We start from the raw sequence: 21933 nt of genomic DNA on the forward strand, positions 1-21933 counted from the left end.
GTATCAGAAATTAAAAGGAATCTAAATGAAAACGTTTTTAAATGTTCTGAAAATTTTATGAACGTATGTCTTGAATAATACCTTTAACACCTGCAAGTTATTTTCAAGTATAGCGATTTTAAGAGCGCAAATTTACCGTTGTTTGTTTTTATACTACCTGTAATAAACTGGAATTTGTTTATAACTTTTTATTGAAACAATATTTTTTCAATTATTTTTTATCTAGTTTATTACGTACTCTTAGAACAATTCCAAAATTTTAATTAGTGAGCTTTTTGTATTTGCCACAATGCTAAACTATATTATTATATTATTGTTATTAATTACGTAAGATAAATTAACTAAATAAATTTAAAAAAGCTGCCTTTCAGGCCTAGGGCTATAAAAATCTTCGAAATTAATAAACAAATCGAGCTTTCAAATCCCATTCTAATTAATTTTTGATTTTTATATTTTGTATAATTTTAAATCCCCGTTTAATTTGCAGAAAGTGGAGCATCATGGACAATAATACATATATTTTTTTTTAATTTTCGAAATTTATAACTAATTTAACTTTCCCACTTTACCTTAGAACTACCTAGATTTTTTTGTAAATTGTAGAGTTTTGAAATGTCCTTTTAACCTGCCGTAACAAGGAAGTTCCGCCTCTTCTATAAAACATAAAAACTTTGGAAGTCATAAATCAAACTTTCCAACCCTGCTCTTAGGTATCTTGGGCTAGATTTATTTTCTCATTCTTTTTCAAATTGCATTAACAAGACAGTGGCACATCGCCGATAATACAAAAATTTTTAAAAGCTTCGAAATTCGCTTTCGAGTCCCTTCAGGTTTTTTTCGACTTTGGTATTTTGTAATGTTTTCAATGCTTTTTCAGCCTGCCACAAAAATAAAGTGGCTTTTAAACTTTTCAACCCCACTAGTTTTTTCAGACTTTGGTATTTGTTATTTACAGTAACAAGAAAGTGACACATTGTCGATGATAATACGTAAAATGATAAAATAAAAAAATCAAAATTTCATAATTAAATTTTTTTTAGACATTTAAGTATTGTATGGTTTAGAATGCTCTTTCAGCCTGCTGCAGTAATAATAACTACCTACCTGAAAAGTTCCTATAACAAAAAATTGTTTGAGCCTTTTTTCATGAGTTTTTTTTTACACTTCAGATCAAATTTTTTTAAATTTATTTGGGGGAAACGACAAATCTTACAAGATTTAACAAATATTTATTAAAAAAACACTAATTAGTGTTTTATGGTGTTACAAATATTTTATAAACTTCCAAGTTAAAAAATATATTAAATTTGACATCACTGGAAACTAAACAGCAACAATTAAAACCTTTGCTAAGAAAAACAAATAAAAAATATATCTTAAAAATAAATAATCTAGTTGCTTGGAAAAAATCACGAGGGTTGGTCCGACACTTTTGAAACACGCTGTATATTCGTAGTTCTGCGATACTATCCACAGTACTATTTCAGGGTTAGATTTTTTTATAAGTTATAGACTTCTATATTTTGTAGAGTTTTGAATGCTTTTTCAACCTGCAGTATCAAGAAAGTGGTCCATGGTCGGCACCACATAAAAATATTAAAAAAAAAACACAATTCGGTAAAAAATAATTTTTGGGGTAACATTTGGAGGATAATAACTCCATAATAAGTGAGAAAATTTAGAAAAAATAAAAAAATGTAATTTCATTTTTAATGCCCAATCTATGGTTAAAATATGTGCACTACCTCGTGAGTCATTCTGTATAATCGGCAGAAGAAACAAACCACTCATGAAAATGAATACTTAGTAGACCACCGTTAGTAGATTTACTTGATAGCATGTTTTAATAAGTAATATCATTTGAGACACATGTTTAAAAAATGTTCACAACATTTCTGGCGACGTTTCTATTGAAACTTCCAACACATAACAGAAGTGTTATTATTTTAGACAAGAAGTAGAGGCGCCCCCAAACTACGTGCAATTATTAATAAATAAGATAGTGAGCAATATTAGGATATTTTGTAATAATTTAATTCTCAAATATGTAGAAGAGGACATAGTGTTGTCTATGAATGTAAAACATTTGAAAGTAGAGTCCTGCAATGAAAAATGGGAAGCTGCGTACACAGGTAAAATTTTCCGAAAAAAAAAATATTTCACATAAAATTTGCAGACATTTCCCCAACTCAGGTCATAATGAGAAAAGTGATCGGTGTAAACGACTTAACCGTGTGTTTAGACAAAAGAAACGCGTCTGGAAAAATCGATTTCTACCAAGAACCGATGCTCTACCGTTGCTCAATGACAATGCATTTACTTAGAACTTATCATTCCTCAACCTCAAACAAAACCTCACTGACTCGTTTAGACGTCTATTGCAACAACATGGAATTCAGCATGACGGAACAACAAGTCCCTATGTTCCTGCGCCTACTTGTCTTGCTCTCAGCCTTGCAACAAAAACAACTGAAGTCGAATGGTGACGCACAGGAGAACTCAGCTCAAACGCAAGAAAGTAAAGGTTTTTAATTGGTTTAAGTGTGGGGATTTTTGCTAAATTAGTGTTTAGATAGTGGTGGCAACACTGAGACTTGGACGGGGTGGGCGTGGTCGTACGTCTCGTCAGTTCTACCAACCCAGTGGGATGAAAATCTCGAAAATCAGCAGTTTCTTAACCAATCAGGGCACATAATCCAAATCGGGTTCTATGTCGATAACGCTTCACTGACGTTTAAAGTTTCCGAAACCAGTCATGACAAAGGATATTACAGCCAGAAAAAAATCCGTTATTACTCGTTACTGACTTTCCAACTTCAGGGGATTTACTCAGAATTGGTTTCGGTTGGGAGGAAGTGGTCAAATGTGATGTTTGGGGTCAGCGAAATTATGTTGTTGCCAGTGGGGCCGTGCAGTTGTGCCCATCCTGAGTCAGCCGAAGGATTATTCCCCTATTTGGCCATAGGTAAAAATCAAAAATTACTAAACCCGTCAAACCAAAAAATTTAGGTAGCCAGTCATCGAACCATAAAAGTAACTCGTTATTTGACGCCCAAGCGGTCGAAAATCAGGGCCAGTATCGAAGTTATGACACGAATTGGGAGTTTCATATGTTTACAAATACGGATGCGGTGCTTTTGGAACGCACTCCTGCTTTTGCCTGTGATTATTTGTATCAAATGGAGATTCCGGATGATGCGTCTAGTGATATTTTGTCCGACCTCGGAAGCAATTTGGAGTATAGGTAAATTAGTTCTAGTTTTTTTGCAGGTATGACGCCTTCATCATTATTTTGTTAAAATCGGGCGAAAGTTTTTCCAATTACGCTGAAAATTAGCTTATTTTGAGTTAAAAACTCACTTTGCTAAATTTGTTTGTAAGACGACAAAAGTTAATATCAATTTTGATCTATTTAGCTACATTTAACTGGTTTTATGTGTGAAAAACTAATGTCTTTTTGTCAATTTTTTTTAATGCGAAAACTCAGAACAACCACATTGGTCATTAGTTTAAGGTCATAGTTTTAATTATAATTATTGTCTATGAACTTTAGTACTAAAGTCTGTTCTTTTTGCCTTTTTTTAAAGGTTTTCGTTTGTTTTTTAGCGAAAAACTTTCTTATTTAGTATAAAATCGTTGAAACAGGACAAAAATCACAAAGAACGTCGAAAAAGGTGCCATTTTGATGGCGTTTTTTATTAGATTTATTTGAACTGATATTAGCGATAAAAATTGACTTATTTTGCGAAGTTTTGTCAACAGTTAACTAAATGGGACCTACACTATTTTTTTAAACTCGTCGAAAATTTCCGAGGAAATTTCATTATTTTAAGTTGAAAACTCACTTATTTTCCGGAATTTCTCTCTAATAATAAGGCGAAAACTTATCTCAATGAAGATCAATAATCAAATTGTTTGGAAGTTTCGCTAGATTTAGCTCGTTTTATGGGTGTTTTTGACAAATTTTCTTAAAAAATATGAAAAAACACATTGATCATTAGTTTAAGTCATTATTTTAATGATTATAATTTTATCTATTTTAATGAAAATACCCTAACGATATTACATTAGTTCAAAATTCAAAATTATTTTTATGTTCGTCTTTGTCAAGTACTTAACGACATTTTTCATATAAAAACTTAGATTTTTCGTGTATTTTTGCTCAAACAGATCAAAATGTGATCAATATAAATCGAATATTAGGTTACTTGTGCCTTTTTTCGAGCTTTTAAGTATATGTTTTAGCTATAAACCTGTTTTAAGTAATTTTGTTGGAATTGGCCAAAAATTACAAATTAGTGTAGGTCGAGAATGTTGCCATGTTGGTGTTTTTCGTTATTCATTTGAGTTATTTTTTTAAACAAGTTGACCTTTTCATGATTTTAAGTTGAAAATTTGTTTATTTTGCGGAATTTCCTTCTAATAATGCGAATAGCTCGTGTATACATTAATTTATTTTGAAAAGTTTGTTGTTAAACAAGAACTCACTGCTTTTGCAAATTAAACTTTGGTTTGTTTGAACTGAAATGGTCAATGGCAAAAGATAAAGGTAATTCAAAAAAAATATCGAAAACTTGAAAACTTTTTTTAAAAATGAAACTTTTATCAATTTGCCCACCTCCCCTATATTTTTCAAAACATTGTGAATATGATTGAGGATACAAAAAAGTGTTACGAATAAAATTGTACAAATAATATTTCTATCAAAAAAGTTTGCGAGACCATATCTCTGCTTTCACAGTTTTAAATTGTTTTAAATTACTCTTCCGATATTTAACTACCGATAAAAATGAAACCAATTTTTTGTCGCTTTATTGAACATATTTGGGACCTGAACCGTCAAGCTTATTTGAAGGAAATTCATTTTCTTAAGAAATCTTTCATTTTTATTGTATCTTTATTTATTTGAAAAAAACGCAAATTTGAATTTTTTTTTCTCATATTTTTCGTCAGTTTTTCTTAGCTTATGAAGAATTCGTTGTTTATTGTTTCTGCTTTCAGTCTCTGTAATGAGTCACCTCCATGAATTTAAAATTATTTGAATCTGAAACGTTCCCTATGTTGCACTAAATTTGTGGGTTGAAAAAATAGAGTTGTTTTGTGTCTTGTGTCACGTCTTAGTATTTAGTTCTCTGTAGGTTTACTGAAATCGTGTTAAGTTGTAAAAATAGCTCGTAAAGTGTCTGCATGGTAATTCAAAATTTTAAATTAACTAAAAGATTGAGACTAATATTATAGTAAACTCCATATTGGTGTTAACAAATTTTATGCAATTAACTAAATATTTTTCTAGTAATTTGACTGAAAAGGCAAGCGTGAGAGTCTTCATCGGTCCGTTGAAATTTCGGGTGTGTTCCGGATTTTTCCACCGGACTAGTTCGCTCCAAGTGGCGGCATCTATGTACGATTATCCCCCTTATTACGTCCCCAAACCGGAACCGATGTTAACAGAGTTGTTACCCCCATCGGAGGAAGATTTTGATGCTTTGAATGAATTTATACCGACCAGAAGTGTCAAAATAATGTTGTTTGAGCCGGTTGTTGAATTGCAATTTATGGATCATCCATTTTTTGAACCGGCTAAAGGCACGCTGTTTAAAAAAATGAAAAAACATTCAACTGCTTTGCCTGTGATCCAACTCCATAAACTACCGAAAGTCACAATTGAGTGCAAGTTGATTGAAATATGCCTCAGTAATCCGATGTATGTGAATCGACTCGTTCACACGACTTGTCAACTCCCAGAACCTCCACAAAAAATGTTTGAGGCGTGTTTTACAAAACTGGATGTTAATATAGTGGGGTTGTGCAGTCGATTAGTTCTCAAGCAAAATAATTATACGACTCTTGTGGTGCCTTTTAATTTATCATATCAGAGTAGGAGTATTTTGAGTCCCCAGTATTGGATCAATTCGGATGTGATGCACAGCGAAATTAATTTCCAATCAGGTTAGAAGTTATCACTTTGTGAATTTTCTCGATTATTTATGTTTCAGAAAGTCTGACTTTTAACTGCACGAAAGCTAAATTGATTGTGGTGTCTCACTTGATTAACAATATTTTTAAGAAAGATACAACAGGGCTTAAAAGTTTACGGTACACGTCGTTGCTTTACGATGCTAGCAAAGATTACGGTAAAAAAAAATTCAATTTTTAATAATTTTACGCAAAAATTAATTGCAGCAATGCCGTACTTGGAATTATCCGTTGAAGGTCTCAGATTTAAAAAAGTCTGTACGAATAGCACAGTCTCAATAGACTTGGCTCTCGAATCAATAAAAGCATTTATTTTTGAATCGAACGAAAACGACAGTAAAAAAATCAACTCGGTTTCTGATATTCAACAAGTTTTATTTTTATCTGGACCTGAACCAAAGTCTACCAAAAAAACAAGGTGAGTGTTACCTTTGACGTTTTTTTTTTCAACCCAGGTCAGTATTTCAGAAGATTTGCCCCTGTTTATGGCCACTATTCAATATCCGTTGAAACCAGAATTGCAGACGCATCCGTCGCTGGTTATTTTTAATTTGCAAGAAATTAATGTGTGTGTGGATCCTCTCGTGTGTAAATGGCTGTTGTACCATCCAATCAAAATCGGTGCTCATCGGTCTGAAGGTAAGGTGAAATCAGGCATGCAACTAATAAATGTCTCCGAGTTTTTATTTTCTACAGAAAAATATTGATACTCTGCCATGTCATTATTTTTTTAAAGCTAAATCACCTAATAAAACTAAGTAATACTAGTAATTTGCATGTTATAACACTCATTCACTTCGCACTTGGTTTGTAACAGGTACGCGGTTACAATTTGTTTTGGCGACTTTTTATAATGTAACTTTGCCTTACAAATAAATAACAAGTATATGTAGAACCGTTACTTTTGCTCAAATTATTTAAAAATACATATTTTTATTGTTTTTGTTACTCTTTTTAATTTATTTTTGTATCTAATATTTTGTTTCTTGATGTTATACATACATAGGTCATACATAGATTATACATGGAATAACCAATGAAAATAACTTAAGATTCTTCAGGTTAAACTTATTCTATATAAAGTAAATATAAGTAAATCTAAGTGTAAATATTTTTTTATTTACTTTTATAACTTTGTAACCAATAATCCATTTTCCTGAAATTTGATATAAAACTGTGGGCTATATTGGAGGCACAATTGAATTTTTGTTTTAAAACTATTTTACTATTTTTCTATGTTATATAGGGTGTCTCATAATTGGCGAATTCCGATTTCATAGCATTACAGAAAATCACTTCAGTAGTTCAAATATAGAAACAAAAAATCTTAATTTTTTGCAACTTTTCGTTTTATTTTAAGACAAATTTTAAAAATTTTAAAATAAAACTAATTTTTCGAAAAATTGTTATACATTATTATTTTCCACATCATCTATAACTATGATGAAGTCTCGAACCTTCATTATTTTTCTATATTTGGACTATTAAAGTGATTCTCTAGAATGCTCTGATCTCGGAGTTTGGCAATTTGGCACACTCTATATTTTTTAACTTTAAAACAGTACAACAAGTACAACAGTACAACAAAAAAACTAGTTTTTTAAGAAAGGTGTATTTTGAAAATTTCAGTTATTTTTCACTATTTCTTACACTAGGTGAATGCAATGATATGATGTCAAGCGCTTGCTTAAGACTTACTTTTTCTGTGTCACAAGGTTGAACAATTGGCCGGCACTTTTGGACTATAGGATTATTGCTCTTATTCTGACACCATCATAAAATAATTAAAAAAATATAACATTGTCAAAAATTACAAAAAATTACATTCGAAAATTATTTGAAAGAAACAGAGTTTGATAAAAATGGGTAGCAGTGAAAAAACAAAAAATAATATACAAACTTTGGTGCCCACCACGTGCCCACTAGCTTTGAATGGTGAAACTTGTAATACTAATGGTAACTGGGTGAAATCACTTTATTTTGACTTGAGAAGTTTGACTTTATTCTATATCCTCATCTTTCTGTTACACGCTGTATACTTTGGTTAAATTTTCTGCCTTTTAAGTTATTTTTTCCTTCTTTGTTTTTGGTTTTTTTCTCAGTACGATAATTCGAAAAAAAACTCTCATTCACTCTCTAGTGGGGTTGTAACCGGGGACATTTGGGAAATTAAAAATGCCTAGAATTTGAAAATAAAATTCTCAAATTTGTAAAAAAGTAATCTAATTTGGCAAAACGTTTCAGAACGTGTCCATTATAAAAGCTTGAGTTACTCGGAAGTTTACGGAAGTACATCCGAAACACCTCGACGAAGTGCACAAATCGGTTCAATCCACAGTAGTTCCGACCGAGACATTGTTTACACACCCCAACAAAAACTACCAATGATTGAAGAAGAGGAACAAGTCGATGTGAGTTTTTTCCGATTCAAAACACAAGTAACACTATTCAAATTTTTCCCCATCAGTTGCAAGAACAAATTTATGAATTTTTAAAAACCTGGCATCCGGTTTGGAAAAGCATGCTTTTGAGTGGTCACATCTCGCAATGTATTATTTATTTCCCAATGGCTTCGATCTCGGCTGTCGGTTCCCAAGGCGTCGAGGAAGCAATCCGAGAGGCCTTGAACAAAAAATTAGTACCAAACGTAATGGTCATCACTTTGCCTTATGCCAACATACACAGCGCCCAAAAACAAAATGTCGTCAAGTACTTGAAAAAATTACCGGTTAAATTGCCAGAAACGGTCTGGAATGCTGGTACGTGCCGATTTTTTTAACCGAAAGGGTTTAACCGAATTTCAGACAGGTCAAGTTTCCCTTGGACAATGTCCATTTCGGATTTAAACTGTTACTCGATGGAAAATGGCAAAGAAGTCGCGTTCTTAAAAACAGTACGGATCAATGCAACGGTCGGTCTTTCAACCAAACCGGTTATAACCGACGGTAAAACCCCTGACTACACCCCTGCCGAGACAACACTTGGAAGTCTCGGTGTTTACGTCCACATTGACGTCACGCCGATCATTATTTCGGTTTCGGAAGCACAGATGTACCTCCTGGCGAGCTTAATTTACGGTTTAACCGAATTTTTCAACAGTCTAGTACCGAAAAAAACAATTGAAGTGCAAAAACAACCCGACTTGCCTTCAATCATCACGGTGGCTAGTCCGTCCCTGTCACCAACCGTCAAAGATCAGACGTTAGAGTCAAGTGGGACCATTCCAGGACCGGACTCGAGTGACACGAACGAAAATGTTAAACTCACCGCGTGGATACAATGGACCGTAACGAAATTTTCAATCGAGTTACTAGCGCATGAAACAAGTGACTGCCAGTTGAAACTGGTGATCGATGTCGAAGATATTGTTAGTAGTCTTGACTACCAGAACGTTTATTTGAAAATGAAGAGTAAAATCGGGTCGATTTCGGTGCAACACTACAGGAAATTCCAGGGGCGGAGTAAGTGGCAACGGGGGCCCTTTTCGGGGGTTGTTGTCCGATTGAGAGAGGACGTGTTCGAGAAAAGGCCCGAAGAGAGTGGTTTTATTGGAATGACAATCACACGGGCTAGCAGTCAGCATACCCATAATTTATGGGGAACAGTTCAAAAAACAAAAAAACCAAATCTGACAACGTCGCGCTACATCACCGAAATTGTGATTAGCGTACAACCGATAGATGTCGTGGTTTCGATCAAGACACTTATGGGGTTTTACTCGATTATAGCCCCCTTTTTGGAGGGTTTTGACGAAGCGAGTGTGACCGAAGTCCCGCCTAAAAACAAGCCAACTTTTACGAATCAAGCGCTCCCACTTGCCTACCTCGAATGTCACGATATTCGCTTGTTGGTGCCATCGAGTGAGCTGACGGGCGGTGGCAACCATGATGTTTTCGTGGTTCAAGTCGAGAAAATCGGTCTAAGTCCGACCGTTCCGAACCCGATTTGTCGGACGCCGATCAGACCCGATATTTACCGACAAGCGGCCCAAGCCAGGGTTCTGACAATTCCAGGGAGTGAACTGGAGGATAGACAGTACCAGTTGGATGTGACAGGGATGTCGGTGAGTTCTACCAGTTGGAAGGATTTGGAGCAGGTTTTGAATATGCGGGGGAATTCCCGGGGGATTAACGAAAATCCGGCCCTGGAGTGGAATAATTTGAAGCAGGGGAAGTTGAGTATTGTGCCCATACTTAATTTGAAGCAAGTTGTTGAGAAGTAATGTTTGATTTTTCATGGGTTTCTCTGATTGATTCTTGTGTTTTTGTTTAGGTTTGATATCAGTGTCGTTGCGGCGCCGACGATGGTTTATAAAAACGAAATTATTGTGTGTAGTAGTTCGTTTGAGATTAATTTTGTGACAGATATTGCGGTTTTTGTGTCGTTGGATCACCTGAAGTTGGTTTCGGCGTTAATTAATGAGTTGAAGTTTCCTGTTAGTGGCAGTTTGGTCAAGGAACGGATGGAAATTACGTATCCGTATACCAGATTTGATATTTTTAAGGATGATCTAGAGACGGAATTGACGGAATTTTATAAGGATTCAGGGATTGATACGTCGGAAATTCGGAGTGTTTTGTCGTCGAAGTCGCCTGTGCAGGTAAGTGCAATTATTGTTTCATTTTATATGATTCTATATTTTTATTGAAAACAAAAGTTGATTAATAAGACAAATAAGAAATAAATAAATATATTTTGAAAGTAACATTTCTTTTTTGTCGATATTCTGATGTTCGTAAGTTTCCCTAAGAACATAGTTTTAAGTAATACTGATATAATCAAGTGGCAAAATTAAATACAATCTGTTTCAGCCAAGCTTTTCTCGGCTCATTATCTTTATCATAAATACACTGACTAATAGTACAATTTGTCTATAAATGAATGTAGATCGTAGTAGGTATTAAAAGTTTGCCGCTTCTTTAAAGTTAGTACATACATATCTAAAAAATTTGGTTTTACTGATTTCCTGAGTGGATAAAATTCCTACTTTTCAGAAATTTCATATAAATAAAATAATTAAATGCGACAAATTCAAATTCCTGAACCACTTGAGATCATACACTTTTTTATAAACAGTCCATATATTATTTTACGTAACGATTGTTTTTCTTATTTGAAAATTGTTACTTTAGTAGAAAATAATTTTCAGTGAGTAGTAAAGTAGCTGACGATAAGTAATAACAATTACAAATTATGTCAAATAAAAACAAAAAGAAAGAACAAGAAACCTTGTATTAAGAAATGATCTATTTTTGTAGAGTTTTTCAAAGCCTTCTGCGGACAGATGAAAGGTATATTATATTCATAACATAACCAAAACATCAACAATTTGTACTTTTGTGTTTTAATTTGTTAAATACGTGACGTATTTTATGTTGTATTTGTCAAGAGCCATTTCATTTTACCTTTTATTACCTTTCATTTATACAAGGTGTTATGTTATTACCATCTTACCATTAATAATACCATCTTATAAATCCTCGCGTAGAATTTGACTACTTCCTCTCCCGATAAAAAATTAATAATTTTTAACTGCTTGCCCTCAAAATTAAAACTGCAAAATGTTGCTTCAAATCAACAATCACATTCATACGAGTAGTTAATAATAATTATTATTATTTTCCAAAAAAGATATGACTTAAGTTTTGACACATTTAAACAATAAGAAATACCAATTAGTACCAACCATATATATTATTAGCTGTTTCAAAACTATGTAAATGGCAACGTCGCATTTTACCATTTTACCAAATTATATTTTTATATAAGGTTTATAAAAATGTAAAATTAATTAATAAAGTTTAGATCTCTCATTGAAACTATAAATTACATTGCCTAATAATTTTTTGAAGTGCATAAATAATTTGTAAGAACTAATTTTAAGAGAAAACGCGACGTTGGCGTTTACTTAGTTTTGGATCACCTAATAGCTTTATTCGCGCAGGATTTTTAGTCCAGGATTTATTTAAAGCGCATGTGCAGTTCAGAATTAGTTACGACTTTTCGTCCACCGCAAACGATAATTTATCTTTATCAAGTACACAGTAAATGTTTAAAAACTGACAAACCACTAAAAATTATCACAAAGTTAGAAACAAGTTATTCTCAAACTTTGATACGAAAAGGTATAAATTGTGGAAAACAACCTATTTTCAAATTTACAAATGTTATTTTATAAAAAAATTCGATTCAGTAAGGTATTAAATAAATCCCGATAACCAAAACAGACAACTTCTTTATTGTGATTTTGATTTCAAACCATTTCCAACCTCAATAAACTTCAAGGACACGAGAATAACTGAGACAAAACCTCTTTCGTCAACTGCGCAAGTCTAGAACTAATAATCCTACGTCGAGTCCGAGGATCGTTTGGATTGATTCTAAACCGATCCGGAACGGTTAGATTCTCTAACGCAAACTGTTACTAAAAATTTTTATTTTTAGTATTTTACTAAAAGATTTTTTCACCGCGAACGCTTTCGGATGAACTGCGCATGCGATTGATGCATGAACTAGTTCAGGATTACTACCGCGAACAAAGCGAATATGTGGTTTATAAAAATGGTGGATGCGCCGGGACAATTTCTTACAGTAAAACCTGTTATCATTTTGAATTGAGCTACATTAAAAGAAATAAAATTTAAAAATGGACAACTGAAGAACTGAAAAAATAGTTTCTTTGACTTATTTTTTCAAATTCATTTATTTCAAATGGTATACATAATGTTTTAGCCTACTAGAGACAAACACAAAATTTCCGTACCATCTCAAAACTTCGACGAAACACCATCCGAAATCCTCTTCACCGCCGGCAAAATCTCCTGTTGTCTCTACCAATTCAGCTTTACTCAATCCCATCAAGGCAGCCACCGCACCAAAAAACCCAAATACGCCGACGTAAGTATTCGCAAGTAAAACCCAACCAAATTTCCAGTTTTAACTATATTAGGAAGAGGACCGCAATTACGAAGCTTCCGAAGAAGAAAGCGTCGATGAAGCGATCCGAAGCCACAAAAAGTACACCCCTTTACTTTACTTCTTCGTTTCACAACCAAATATTTACTCGTCGAAGCAGCAATTTGCAAATAACATTCACTTATCGTGCTTCGATGTGGGTATTAAACTCAACGACTCTAAAAACGTCCCAATTTCGTCCGTACCGACAGTGCAGGATTTCCCGGTTGATTTGGTAGTGACACGGTCGGGGCACCCTGATCCCGCTACGGGGATTCCCCCGGCTTTTTTTACCATGAAATATACGAAAGAGCACGGAAAAATGGCAAATTTCGTTATTGACGTTGCAAGGCCCACCAAATTGGCGTGCTCGCCGGCTAAAATTACCTCGCTACTTACCCTAAAACACAAAATTATGGAAAATTTTCCAATGGTGGGTGAGGTGCAGGACGTTGAACCCGATGTAGGTTGGTTTCGACGCATCAGGGATAACTTGAAAGGGATAGACACCGTACAGTTTAAAACCGATCAATTGGTCGTGGTTGTAGAAACCGAACATAATCTAGACGCCACTCTTACGATAAATAAGAGTAAAAATCGCCTCTTTTTGAGTGAAAGACCGGAAAAAATCCAAAGTTTTACGACTTTGGAATGTATGACGTTGACTGTGACAAGTAACAATGTGAAGAGACTGCTCCTCAATCCTTGGACTGTTAGTTTTGAGTTTGGCGCTCTTGTCGAGTCATGGCAACGCGATGATAGTGAGCCCCAAATTCACGTCACTATCGATAGCGATTGTTTATTAGTTGATATAAGTCCTGAACAGATTATTTGCATGGAAAAAATCATGAAAGAACTGTCCGAATTCAATGTTACACCGAGTGTTCCCTCGGAACCTAAAATAATAATCCCGGAAAAAGACCAACACTACAAAGATGATTTAAGGGCCGGTGCATTCCAATTCATTGAAGCCAGTAGTGCCAACAGCGAGGAACTACCACTTCCTTATCAAGTCATGTTTTGGAACTTTAAGGAGACAAGTGCCATGGCTTGGAGGTAATAATAATAGTAATAATAAAAGCTTTTATTAAAGAAAAAAAATGCGAGGAGGCGAAGTCTAGCTAATGCTTTTCTACTTAGCCTCTCTCAAAACACATCTAAACAACAATTTTTTTTAAATACAAACTTAAAAATAACTAAAACTAGAAATAAATGCGAAGAGAAAATACGTAATATAATGTTAATATAAGAAAATAATATAATTTAAAATAATATTAAAAGAAAAGTAGATGATACCTATGTGTTATGAATATTATTGAAAAAATTAAAAAGATAATAACAATAAAATAATACAACATGAAAAACAAAACCAGCACAAGAATAATTACTGAAGTAATAAACAATTTAACCTTATCTGATGTATTTAAAAGTTGACTGGCTTTGACTTCAACTGGTTTTCCATATTATTATACAGGGTGACCCAGGGATGCGTAATCGGTCTTACTTTTTTGTTACTTGAAATATTGCCATGTCGTTTTCGTTATCCGATAAATCGACTTAAAGTTTGATCCACAAACTAAAAATATTTTTATTATACACAGGATGTTGAATACAGGATGGTAAACCAAAGTTGTGTTTTTTAAATGGAACAGCCTATATATTTTGCATAATTACTAATTAGATTCTATGTAAAAATTAATGTACTGTGTGTAAACCATTATGGGTCTATCTCTTTTCGTTTCGGTATTATTCAACTTTTTTTTAATAAAAAAGACCAATTTTTAAAAAATCGCTGCGAAGTCACCTATGAATATTTTCCGACAAATTTGCAACAGAAAAATTCAGAATACCTTGCAGCTTTAGGAAATAGTCGACTTTTTCTTGAAACACGGAAATAATGTACAGGGTGTGCCAAATGCAAAAAGTTGAATAAAAATGTTTAATGATAACGATTTTGTTATCTAAAATATGGTATTTGTACTGAAACCTTTTCTAAACCCCGGTTTTAAAGACGGAAGAATATTATGAAATTATATAAAAGGATAAATTTGTTTGAAAATTCCTTTTTCTAATATTTTAGAAAGACTTGAAATAATATTAATAGGCCTGAGGTCACTATAATTTTGTGGTTTACTTTTGGTAACGGCTTCGTTAGAGTGGTTTTCCAAGGATTTGGAAAAATACCCAGACTCTAAACAAAAGTTTATTATGTGAGTTACGTATTTATCAATAACAGGACTGCAGATCTTTAGCACTTTGGCGTTTATTCTATCAAAACCTGTCGAATTCGATTGAAGCTTAATGATTATATCGTGAATTCCAATGGTAGGCAGCTGAAAAGAAAATTAATTTAAAATCTTTATTGTATATATTTTGTAAACAATAATTAAATGTTTCAGGAGGAGAATTAAAAACAAATAAAAAATCCTCATTGATTTTATTTATATCATTTAAATGCGAGGGAATATGGGTGTTTTCACGAGATTTTAAATCATTTTTTTAATGTTTTCCACAACATTTGATTGTTATTCAGAAAAGCACTTTTCCTTTTTTAATTTCAGGTATCCCCAACCCCGGGCTTTGACCAAAGTCCGGATTTTTCCGGTCCCACTTGAGATTTCCATCGATCCGGAACCGACCCAAGTGACTTGTAGTCTCCAGTATTGGTCCGACTATCACTGCAGTTACATCCCCTATGCCCAGTTCAGTCTCTCGGAAAGTGAAGTTTGCTACCTTGATTTACCCAAAAGTGAGCCACAGAGGGCGGTAGCATACATCTGGCGGGTTGTTTTGACCAGTTTGGACTCAAACGGGGCGAAAATCAACCGAAGTGTGATCTCGCCACGCGCCCTAGCGGCCTGCATGCGCATTGACTCCTACTTCAATAAAGCCATAGTGCCTAACTTCACGACAGTGTTGTATGTTTCTAAACTAGAACTCTCATTGGTTAATCACTTTGACAAGGATAAATCAGTGGTGCCAATCACTTTGCGGCATTTCACCCCAGATCAAGCCATTCCAGCCAACCATACGTTCCTGAAGGTCACTTCGACCAATTTGAGGCTGCACATGGCCCACTGGGACTCGGACATGCTCTATTGCGACCTGACCTCACATTTGAGGTGCTCATCTATTGATTATACTTTTCTCACCGAACAAACGCTAATCGATCAGTTTACGTTCAAAGTTGAGTTGAATTTGGCCAAGAAATTGACTTTGGGGCTGGTTTCGAACCCGATACGGGTTATTTTCGGACCAACGATTGCGCACACTTTGACGGTGAATTCGCAATTGTGGGCACAGAAATCGCTCGAGTCGGATCACAATATGGTGATTTTTACTCGATATGTCGTTTGTAACGATACAAATATGAATCTGAGGTTTGGACAAGTCGGAACCGATGAAGATATCCTGTTGCCCAGTCGGTCTTTTCACTTGTATTGTTGGCGATCGGCCAAAAACAAAAGAAAGTTGAAGGTGGCTTTCGAAGAGAGGGGGTGGTTGTGGTCGAAGCCGTTTCGAATAGATGAGGAAGGTACACATTTTGTCGCTCTGAGTTTGGAGAATAATTTAAATGTGATTGTGACGATCAAAGCGCTGTCGACGAGTCAGAAGCAAGTGACGATCGGGGGACAGTTTGTTATTGCTAACATGTTATTGGAGCATTTCGAGTTTAAGATTATTCCCGAATCGAGGGATGATAAGGAGTTGAAAAGAGCGCCGGTTCATGTCTTGGGTGGCAAGACTATAACGCCATCTATGTTTATCGATAGTCGGTTAAATTATTTCTTTCGGTTGAGGTTTTACGGCTTGGAGTCAGCGTGGACTGGGGATATTCCGCTGAAGGAGCACACAAAAGGAGCCCAACCATGGCTGGTCAAAGGTAATAGTTATTTATATTATAAGTGTGGTAGGTACAGACTGATCCAGAAATACTGAGTCTGTTGGCAACACATTTGAAAGTATTTGTGCTCGTAATTTGCAACATTGCAATCGAACTCGATTTTTCTTGACAATTATTTGACGTATAACCCCACAAGAATATTAAATTGTTGTTAACTGGAAGCGTATTCCATTGGTATCCTTAAAAAATTAAGTCCATTGTTGTCAACAGACTCAGTATTTCTGGATCAGTCTGTATAATTTTACAGCGCGTAGTGTTAATATTGAAGCTCAAAGCGAAGCTGAGAGCTTTAATAAAACTGAATGCTGTAAAATATCTACCGTACAAATAATATTTTGACCGAAGACCGTTCTTTGGTTAATTAAAATTTCGATTTGTCAATACATTACGCATATGTAAATGACAGTTGTCATGTCCAAAAAATAATTTTTTAATTGGTAATTTATTTTGCTTATTTAAATTAAGCACGCAGCAGAGTATTTAAATGTAACTTTCGAAAACGCGCATTTTTTAAAGTGCCATGGCAACATCAATAACCCAAGAAACGTGAAGATAAATGGTAACTTTTTAATGATTTTTTATTATAATGACAATCAATTCCATCACAACGAAAGGTGTACTGATCTCACATTACATTATTTCCTATTTTTTCAATATTAATATCATATTTGTTATTTCAAAGTGTAAAAAATATCGTAAAATATTCGTGGATAAGTAAATCTTTAAAACACTTGGTCTATATTGAGCACTCCGGCTACGCCGTCGTGCTCGAAAAATCGCGCGTGACCTCAATATCTACTTATACTTTAATATACTATACGAAAAGAGTTTATGGCCAAAATCTTTCAATCTTGTTTAAAAATTAAGATTTTTTTAAGAATCTATGGATTATTTCATAAAAATGCTGATTAAAGGTGACTTGTGTCGTGATCAAAACAATAAAAAGGTAGTGTTAGATATGCGTCGGAGTTATTTAAAAAATTAAATGTGAATTACGTGGGACGTATAATTTCCTAACCGAAACAGTGAAGATTGACTAAAGTTATAGATCTTTAGGCTTAGGACAGCTTAGAGGATGACAATTCTGCAATAAAATGCAAGTTAGGGTTTCCTCCGTTTAAGATAGGTATTTATAATTCTTACTTCGTCTCACTTTTTAAAACAAATGTTTGTGCATTAATCCTAAATTGTCCTAAATTTCCCAATTTTTGAAGTTTAAAAGTTGATGAAAATATTCTTTGCAAGATACTACCCTTTTTTCAACTGTATTTCAGAAACGGTAAAGTTTATTTCAGAAAATGTTGGTTGTAATTCAGATTCGTAAGATCAGTGAATTGTATGTAAGAAATCGTGAATTGTAACTCGGACTTCGTAAATTGTAATTCAGAAATAAAAATTTTGGAAGTATTTTGAGTTTAAAATTACAGAATACCACAGAAAATCAAAGCTATTTTCTTAATTATTAGCACTGCGTTTCTTTACTGGGCTTTTTTTAAATGAAAAATATGTAACAATGTCTTACATTTTGTGTTTTATTTGATGCACTGAATTAGATTTGATCTTTTCTTAAAAAGCTGATAAAAGTCAAATGTGATTTACAACTTACTCTTTCTGAAATACAATTCACAACTTCTGAATTACAAAAAATGTTTTCTTAGAAATTCTATTAACATTTTCTGAAATACTCTTAACTAATCTTAATTACAAGTAATATTTTCTTAAATCAAATGAACAGTTGACCTTTTCTAAAATACATGTTACGAATCTGAATTTCAATTGACGTTATCTGAAATACTATAAAGTTAAAAGAAATAAGAAGTGTTTCGAGCAGATAGTGACCTTGTAATGGCTATTATTAATTAATTAAGCCATAATTTTGTAATTATTATAGCCCTTGGAATATAGATAGTATGCAAAAACGGTCAAATTTGCTGCATATTGACTAAGTGTATACAAACTTCTGCAAATCTGTAGGGAATAGTTATTTTGTTTTCACAGAAAAATGATTTTGTAATCACCAGTGTAATAAAATGAATAACAAAGTTATAAGCTTGGGAAAACTATGTCCATTTTTATTTTTGGAATTCTGGATGAGATAAATTTCAACAGATTCGAACAAAAATTTAAGGAGACTTTTACTAGACTAGAGCTTCAATTATATTATTCCAACTCCGGTTATCTTTAGAAAACCTCCAATGGATTTCAGTGGACGCATAAAATTAGTCAATTTATAACCTCCTAATTTTTTCAACTTGTTTTTAAGATTAAATAACAATATCTGATTATTTTTTTTTATAAAAATTATCTAGCGGTTTAATACTGAAGCTACGCATTTTTAGTTCCATTGCAGGAACGTGGTCAATTTTTGAGCATCTGGTGTCGCATTGTGGTCCAAGATTGCCAAAAAGGGAAGCGGATTTTGGCAATGTTGTGGCCCTTATTCATGGTAAAATCCAACCTCCCTATAACATCCAACATTCATATTGAAACGCCAACTCTTAATGTACATCTTGATTCGAGTGTCCGAGGCAAAGGCGAGTTACAGCAACTCTACTGTCCTGGAACCATCGATCATTCGCATCAGTTGACTTTCAAATTACAGTAAATCAAGCCTTGAGGTGTTGGCAATTTTACTGGAATCTTTTTCCAGTGATGGAACGTCTATTTCGGACCCTTACATCCCTCTAAATTATAGTTTAGTTGATCAACAGAAATTTTTCAAAAAGGCCGATAAGGAAAACATCGATGATATTTTAGACAGTTTGAGGAATTTTGATGTTTCGCAGTGGCCCTACTTTGGCGAGGACTTGGAAAATGTTGAATGGGTAGTGGAAGAACAGCCCCAAACCACTATTCAAGTCCGATACCAAAATGCTTGTCAATATTCAAGTGCTTTATCGGTCGAATTGTTACCATGGTGTTTAATGGTGAATACTTTCGGGTGTCCGGTTTCATTATTCATGAATGGGACTGAACTGTGCCGTATTCCACAATACGGTATTGTGGCTCCACCTAAACTTGACGTAAGTAACTACAAGGTGAGGTAACCCGGCCTTAAGTTTTTTCAGGATAATTTTCATCTGGGTGTTGACACTGGGGGTGGATTATCCTATTCGCCGCCCCTCCAGTTATCCACTTCAGACTGGAGTCAAACGTTTTACATGCCGAAAATTTCGGGCACTTTGCCGCCAGAGGGCAGTATTAAGACTTCGGTCAAGTGCGGATCTGATGTATACGTTGTGCCATTTTTTTGTAATTAAATTAACAAAAAGCGATTTAAGGTTGCAATGGTGTCACTGACAAGCGTCATCTCGGATCAGATTCGTCTCTTGAAAATCTCCTCATCCCATGTTTTTAGTAACTATTTGCTGAACCAAATTCAGGTTGTTTGTTTTGCTGTTCCTGACTGTGATAGAATGTTTAACGTACCGGCAAACGTTGAAAAGTTGTCGTTTTCGGTCGCTCCACAATTGGATAAGACAAATTCCGGGATTTCGATTATCCGATGGTATGCCTTGGAGGCGGAAAATTCCGACGCGAGCACGAATTATGCTTTTTATGTTGCATTTTCTATGCAATATGAGTTTGGTTGGTCGTGTCCGGTGAGGGTGGATGATAATGTTTCGAGGAGGAGTTTGTCTGTTAGGACTTCACGGAATAAGTGGGTAAGAATTTTTCAATTTTCCAAAATTTTTTTCGAAAAATGTGTCGTGGCGTAAGATCGTGCACGAATTTGATGTGTGAATTTTGACAGTACATCATGTCCGAAATATTTTTAACTAATTTTTAAAGTATAACACTTGTAGACAGAATTATAGCTGTTATCAACTCTCCGGGTTTTTGCTGTTAATGATGTGATTTGCCTCTGAAGTAAAAAAAAATTGGAAATATATTTTTTAATTCTAAGATTTTTTACGACTATAACGGCGAAACTCTCGGTATATTAGCTAAGATCATGACTTTCGTAGAATGTATGGATCTACTGGCTGTCTCAAAAGTGTCGAACCAACTTTAGCGTGGTGATAAATGAAGTTCAGATAAGCATAAAAATGATATCAGATTTTTGGTATTTTTTTTTTAATTTTTTGAAAAAATTATTTGCCAACCGTATTCGTTTGTTGCTTTTGTCTGTAAGATAAAAACTTAACTAAAAAGTTAATTTCGAAGGAAAAAGGCTCAAAACAATTTTTTGTCTTAGAAATTTTTAACTCAGGTAAATGTCTGCTATTTAGTAGCCAAGAGATGGTCCACGACTTTTGGATCAGCTTGTAACATTAATTTTTGCTTACAAAAAGGATATTTTCTTTGTTGGTAAAACATAATAATAGGCTTAAAAAAAGCAATTTAGAGATATAGAGGAAAGTGAGACAATACAATGATAGTTAAAGTTAGTAGTTATAGTTAAATGCTCGTTGAATTTATAGAAAACTAAATGTATTAAAGCTATTCGTATACATTTAATTCCAAAGTAAACATTAGGTACTAAAACCCAGTTTGATTCGGGCCAAGTGAATTCAGTAGTATCTTCGACAAAGTGATGCAAAATGTTTACCTTATTTTATTATTCATTAATCTTTTTAATGATGGGATACTTATTTATGGTTATTTTTGCAAATTTTAACCCAAATTTTCTCATTAACCAATGTAAAAAATTTTATCTGGTTTTTATCGTAGATCATATTTGTTTATTATAACTTTAATAAGTCGAGTTCAAAGAAATTTGAATTTATTCCTCTACGTCTATGTCTCAAAAACTAACAACATTCGGACTAGACTTCTTTTGACTTCTTCATGTTACTATAAAACTTTTAAAACGACATTGTTTGCATAAACACTCTAAATTTTCTGCCGTCTGGGCTGTTTTCCAGTTAAAATAGCTTTTGTTTAAACGCAAATTGCTTTTTTTGCGAACATATCTCAGTTTTTTTAACAGCCTACCTAATTATATAAAAACTTTTTGGTCAGAATTATCTTGGGTATTTTTCAGTAAAGTATTCTATAGGCGGAAACTTCAATATTTTCCAATAGTAACACATAATCAGTAGTTTTTTTTGAGAGACGGTTTACAGAATTTTGAACTAAAATAAAATTTTAATTTA

General features: G+C 33.8%; 1 protein-coding gene across 4 annotated transcripts in view; it reads left to right on the plus strand.

Annotated features, from left to right (window-relative positions):
• Positions 1 to 21933, plus strand: part of Vps13B (Vacuolar protein sorting 13B) — a 28014-nt gene that overhangs the window by 678 nt on the left and 5403 nt on the right. For 3 of the 4 annotated variants that reach the window (XM_008199680.3, XM_015983586.2, XM_015983585.2), the window contains exons 5-23: positions 1951 to 2132; positions 2177 to 2524; positions 2573 to 2965; positions 3010 to 3244; positions 5294 to 5949; positions 5997 to 6134; positions 6184 to 6394; positions 6437 to 6615; positions 8221 to 8387; positions 8444 to 8735; positions 8781 to 10194; positions 10249 to 10576; positions 12709 to 12873; positions 12926 to 13986; positions 15492 to 16813; positions 19174 to 19435; positions 19485 to 19857; positions 19903 to 20064; positions 20116 to 20499. In XM_008199680.3, the coding sequence (XP_008197902.1) occupies positions 1951 to 2132; positions 2177 to 2524; positions 2573 to 2965; positions 3010 to 3244; positions 5294 to 5949; positions 5997 to 6134; positions 6184 to 6394; positions 6437 to 6615; positions 8221 to 8387; positions 8444 to 8735; positions 8781 to 10194; positions 10249 to 10576; positions 12709 to 12873; positions 12926 to 13986; positions 15492 to 16813; positions 19174 to 19435; positions 19485 to 19857; positions 19903 to 20064; positions 20116 to 20499 (8272 nt within the window). The remainder of the gene's footprint in view (positions 1 to 1950; positions 2133 to 2176; positions 2525 to 2572; positions 2966 to 3009; positions 3245 to 5293; positions 5950 to 5996; positions 6135 to 6183; positions 6395 to 6436; positions 6616 to 8220; positions 8388 to 8443; positions 8736 to 8780; positions 10195 to 10248; positions 10577 to 12708; positions 12874 to 12925; positions 13987 to 15491; positions 16814 to 19173; positions 19436 to 19484; positions 19858 to 19902; positions 20065 to 20115; positions 20500 to 21933) is intronic. The other variant, XM_008199681.3, reaches the window with a different exon arrangement.

This window comes from Tribolium castaneum, chromosome 2 (genome assembly GCF_031307605.1).
Source record: "Tribolium castaneum strain GA2 chromosome 2, icTriCast1.1, whole genome shotgun sequence".
NCBI classification, from domain to species: domain Eukaryota; kingdom Metazoa; phylum Arthropoda; class Insecta; order Coleoptera; family Tenebrionidae; genus Tribolium; species Tribolium castaneum.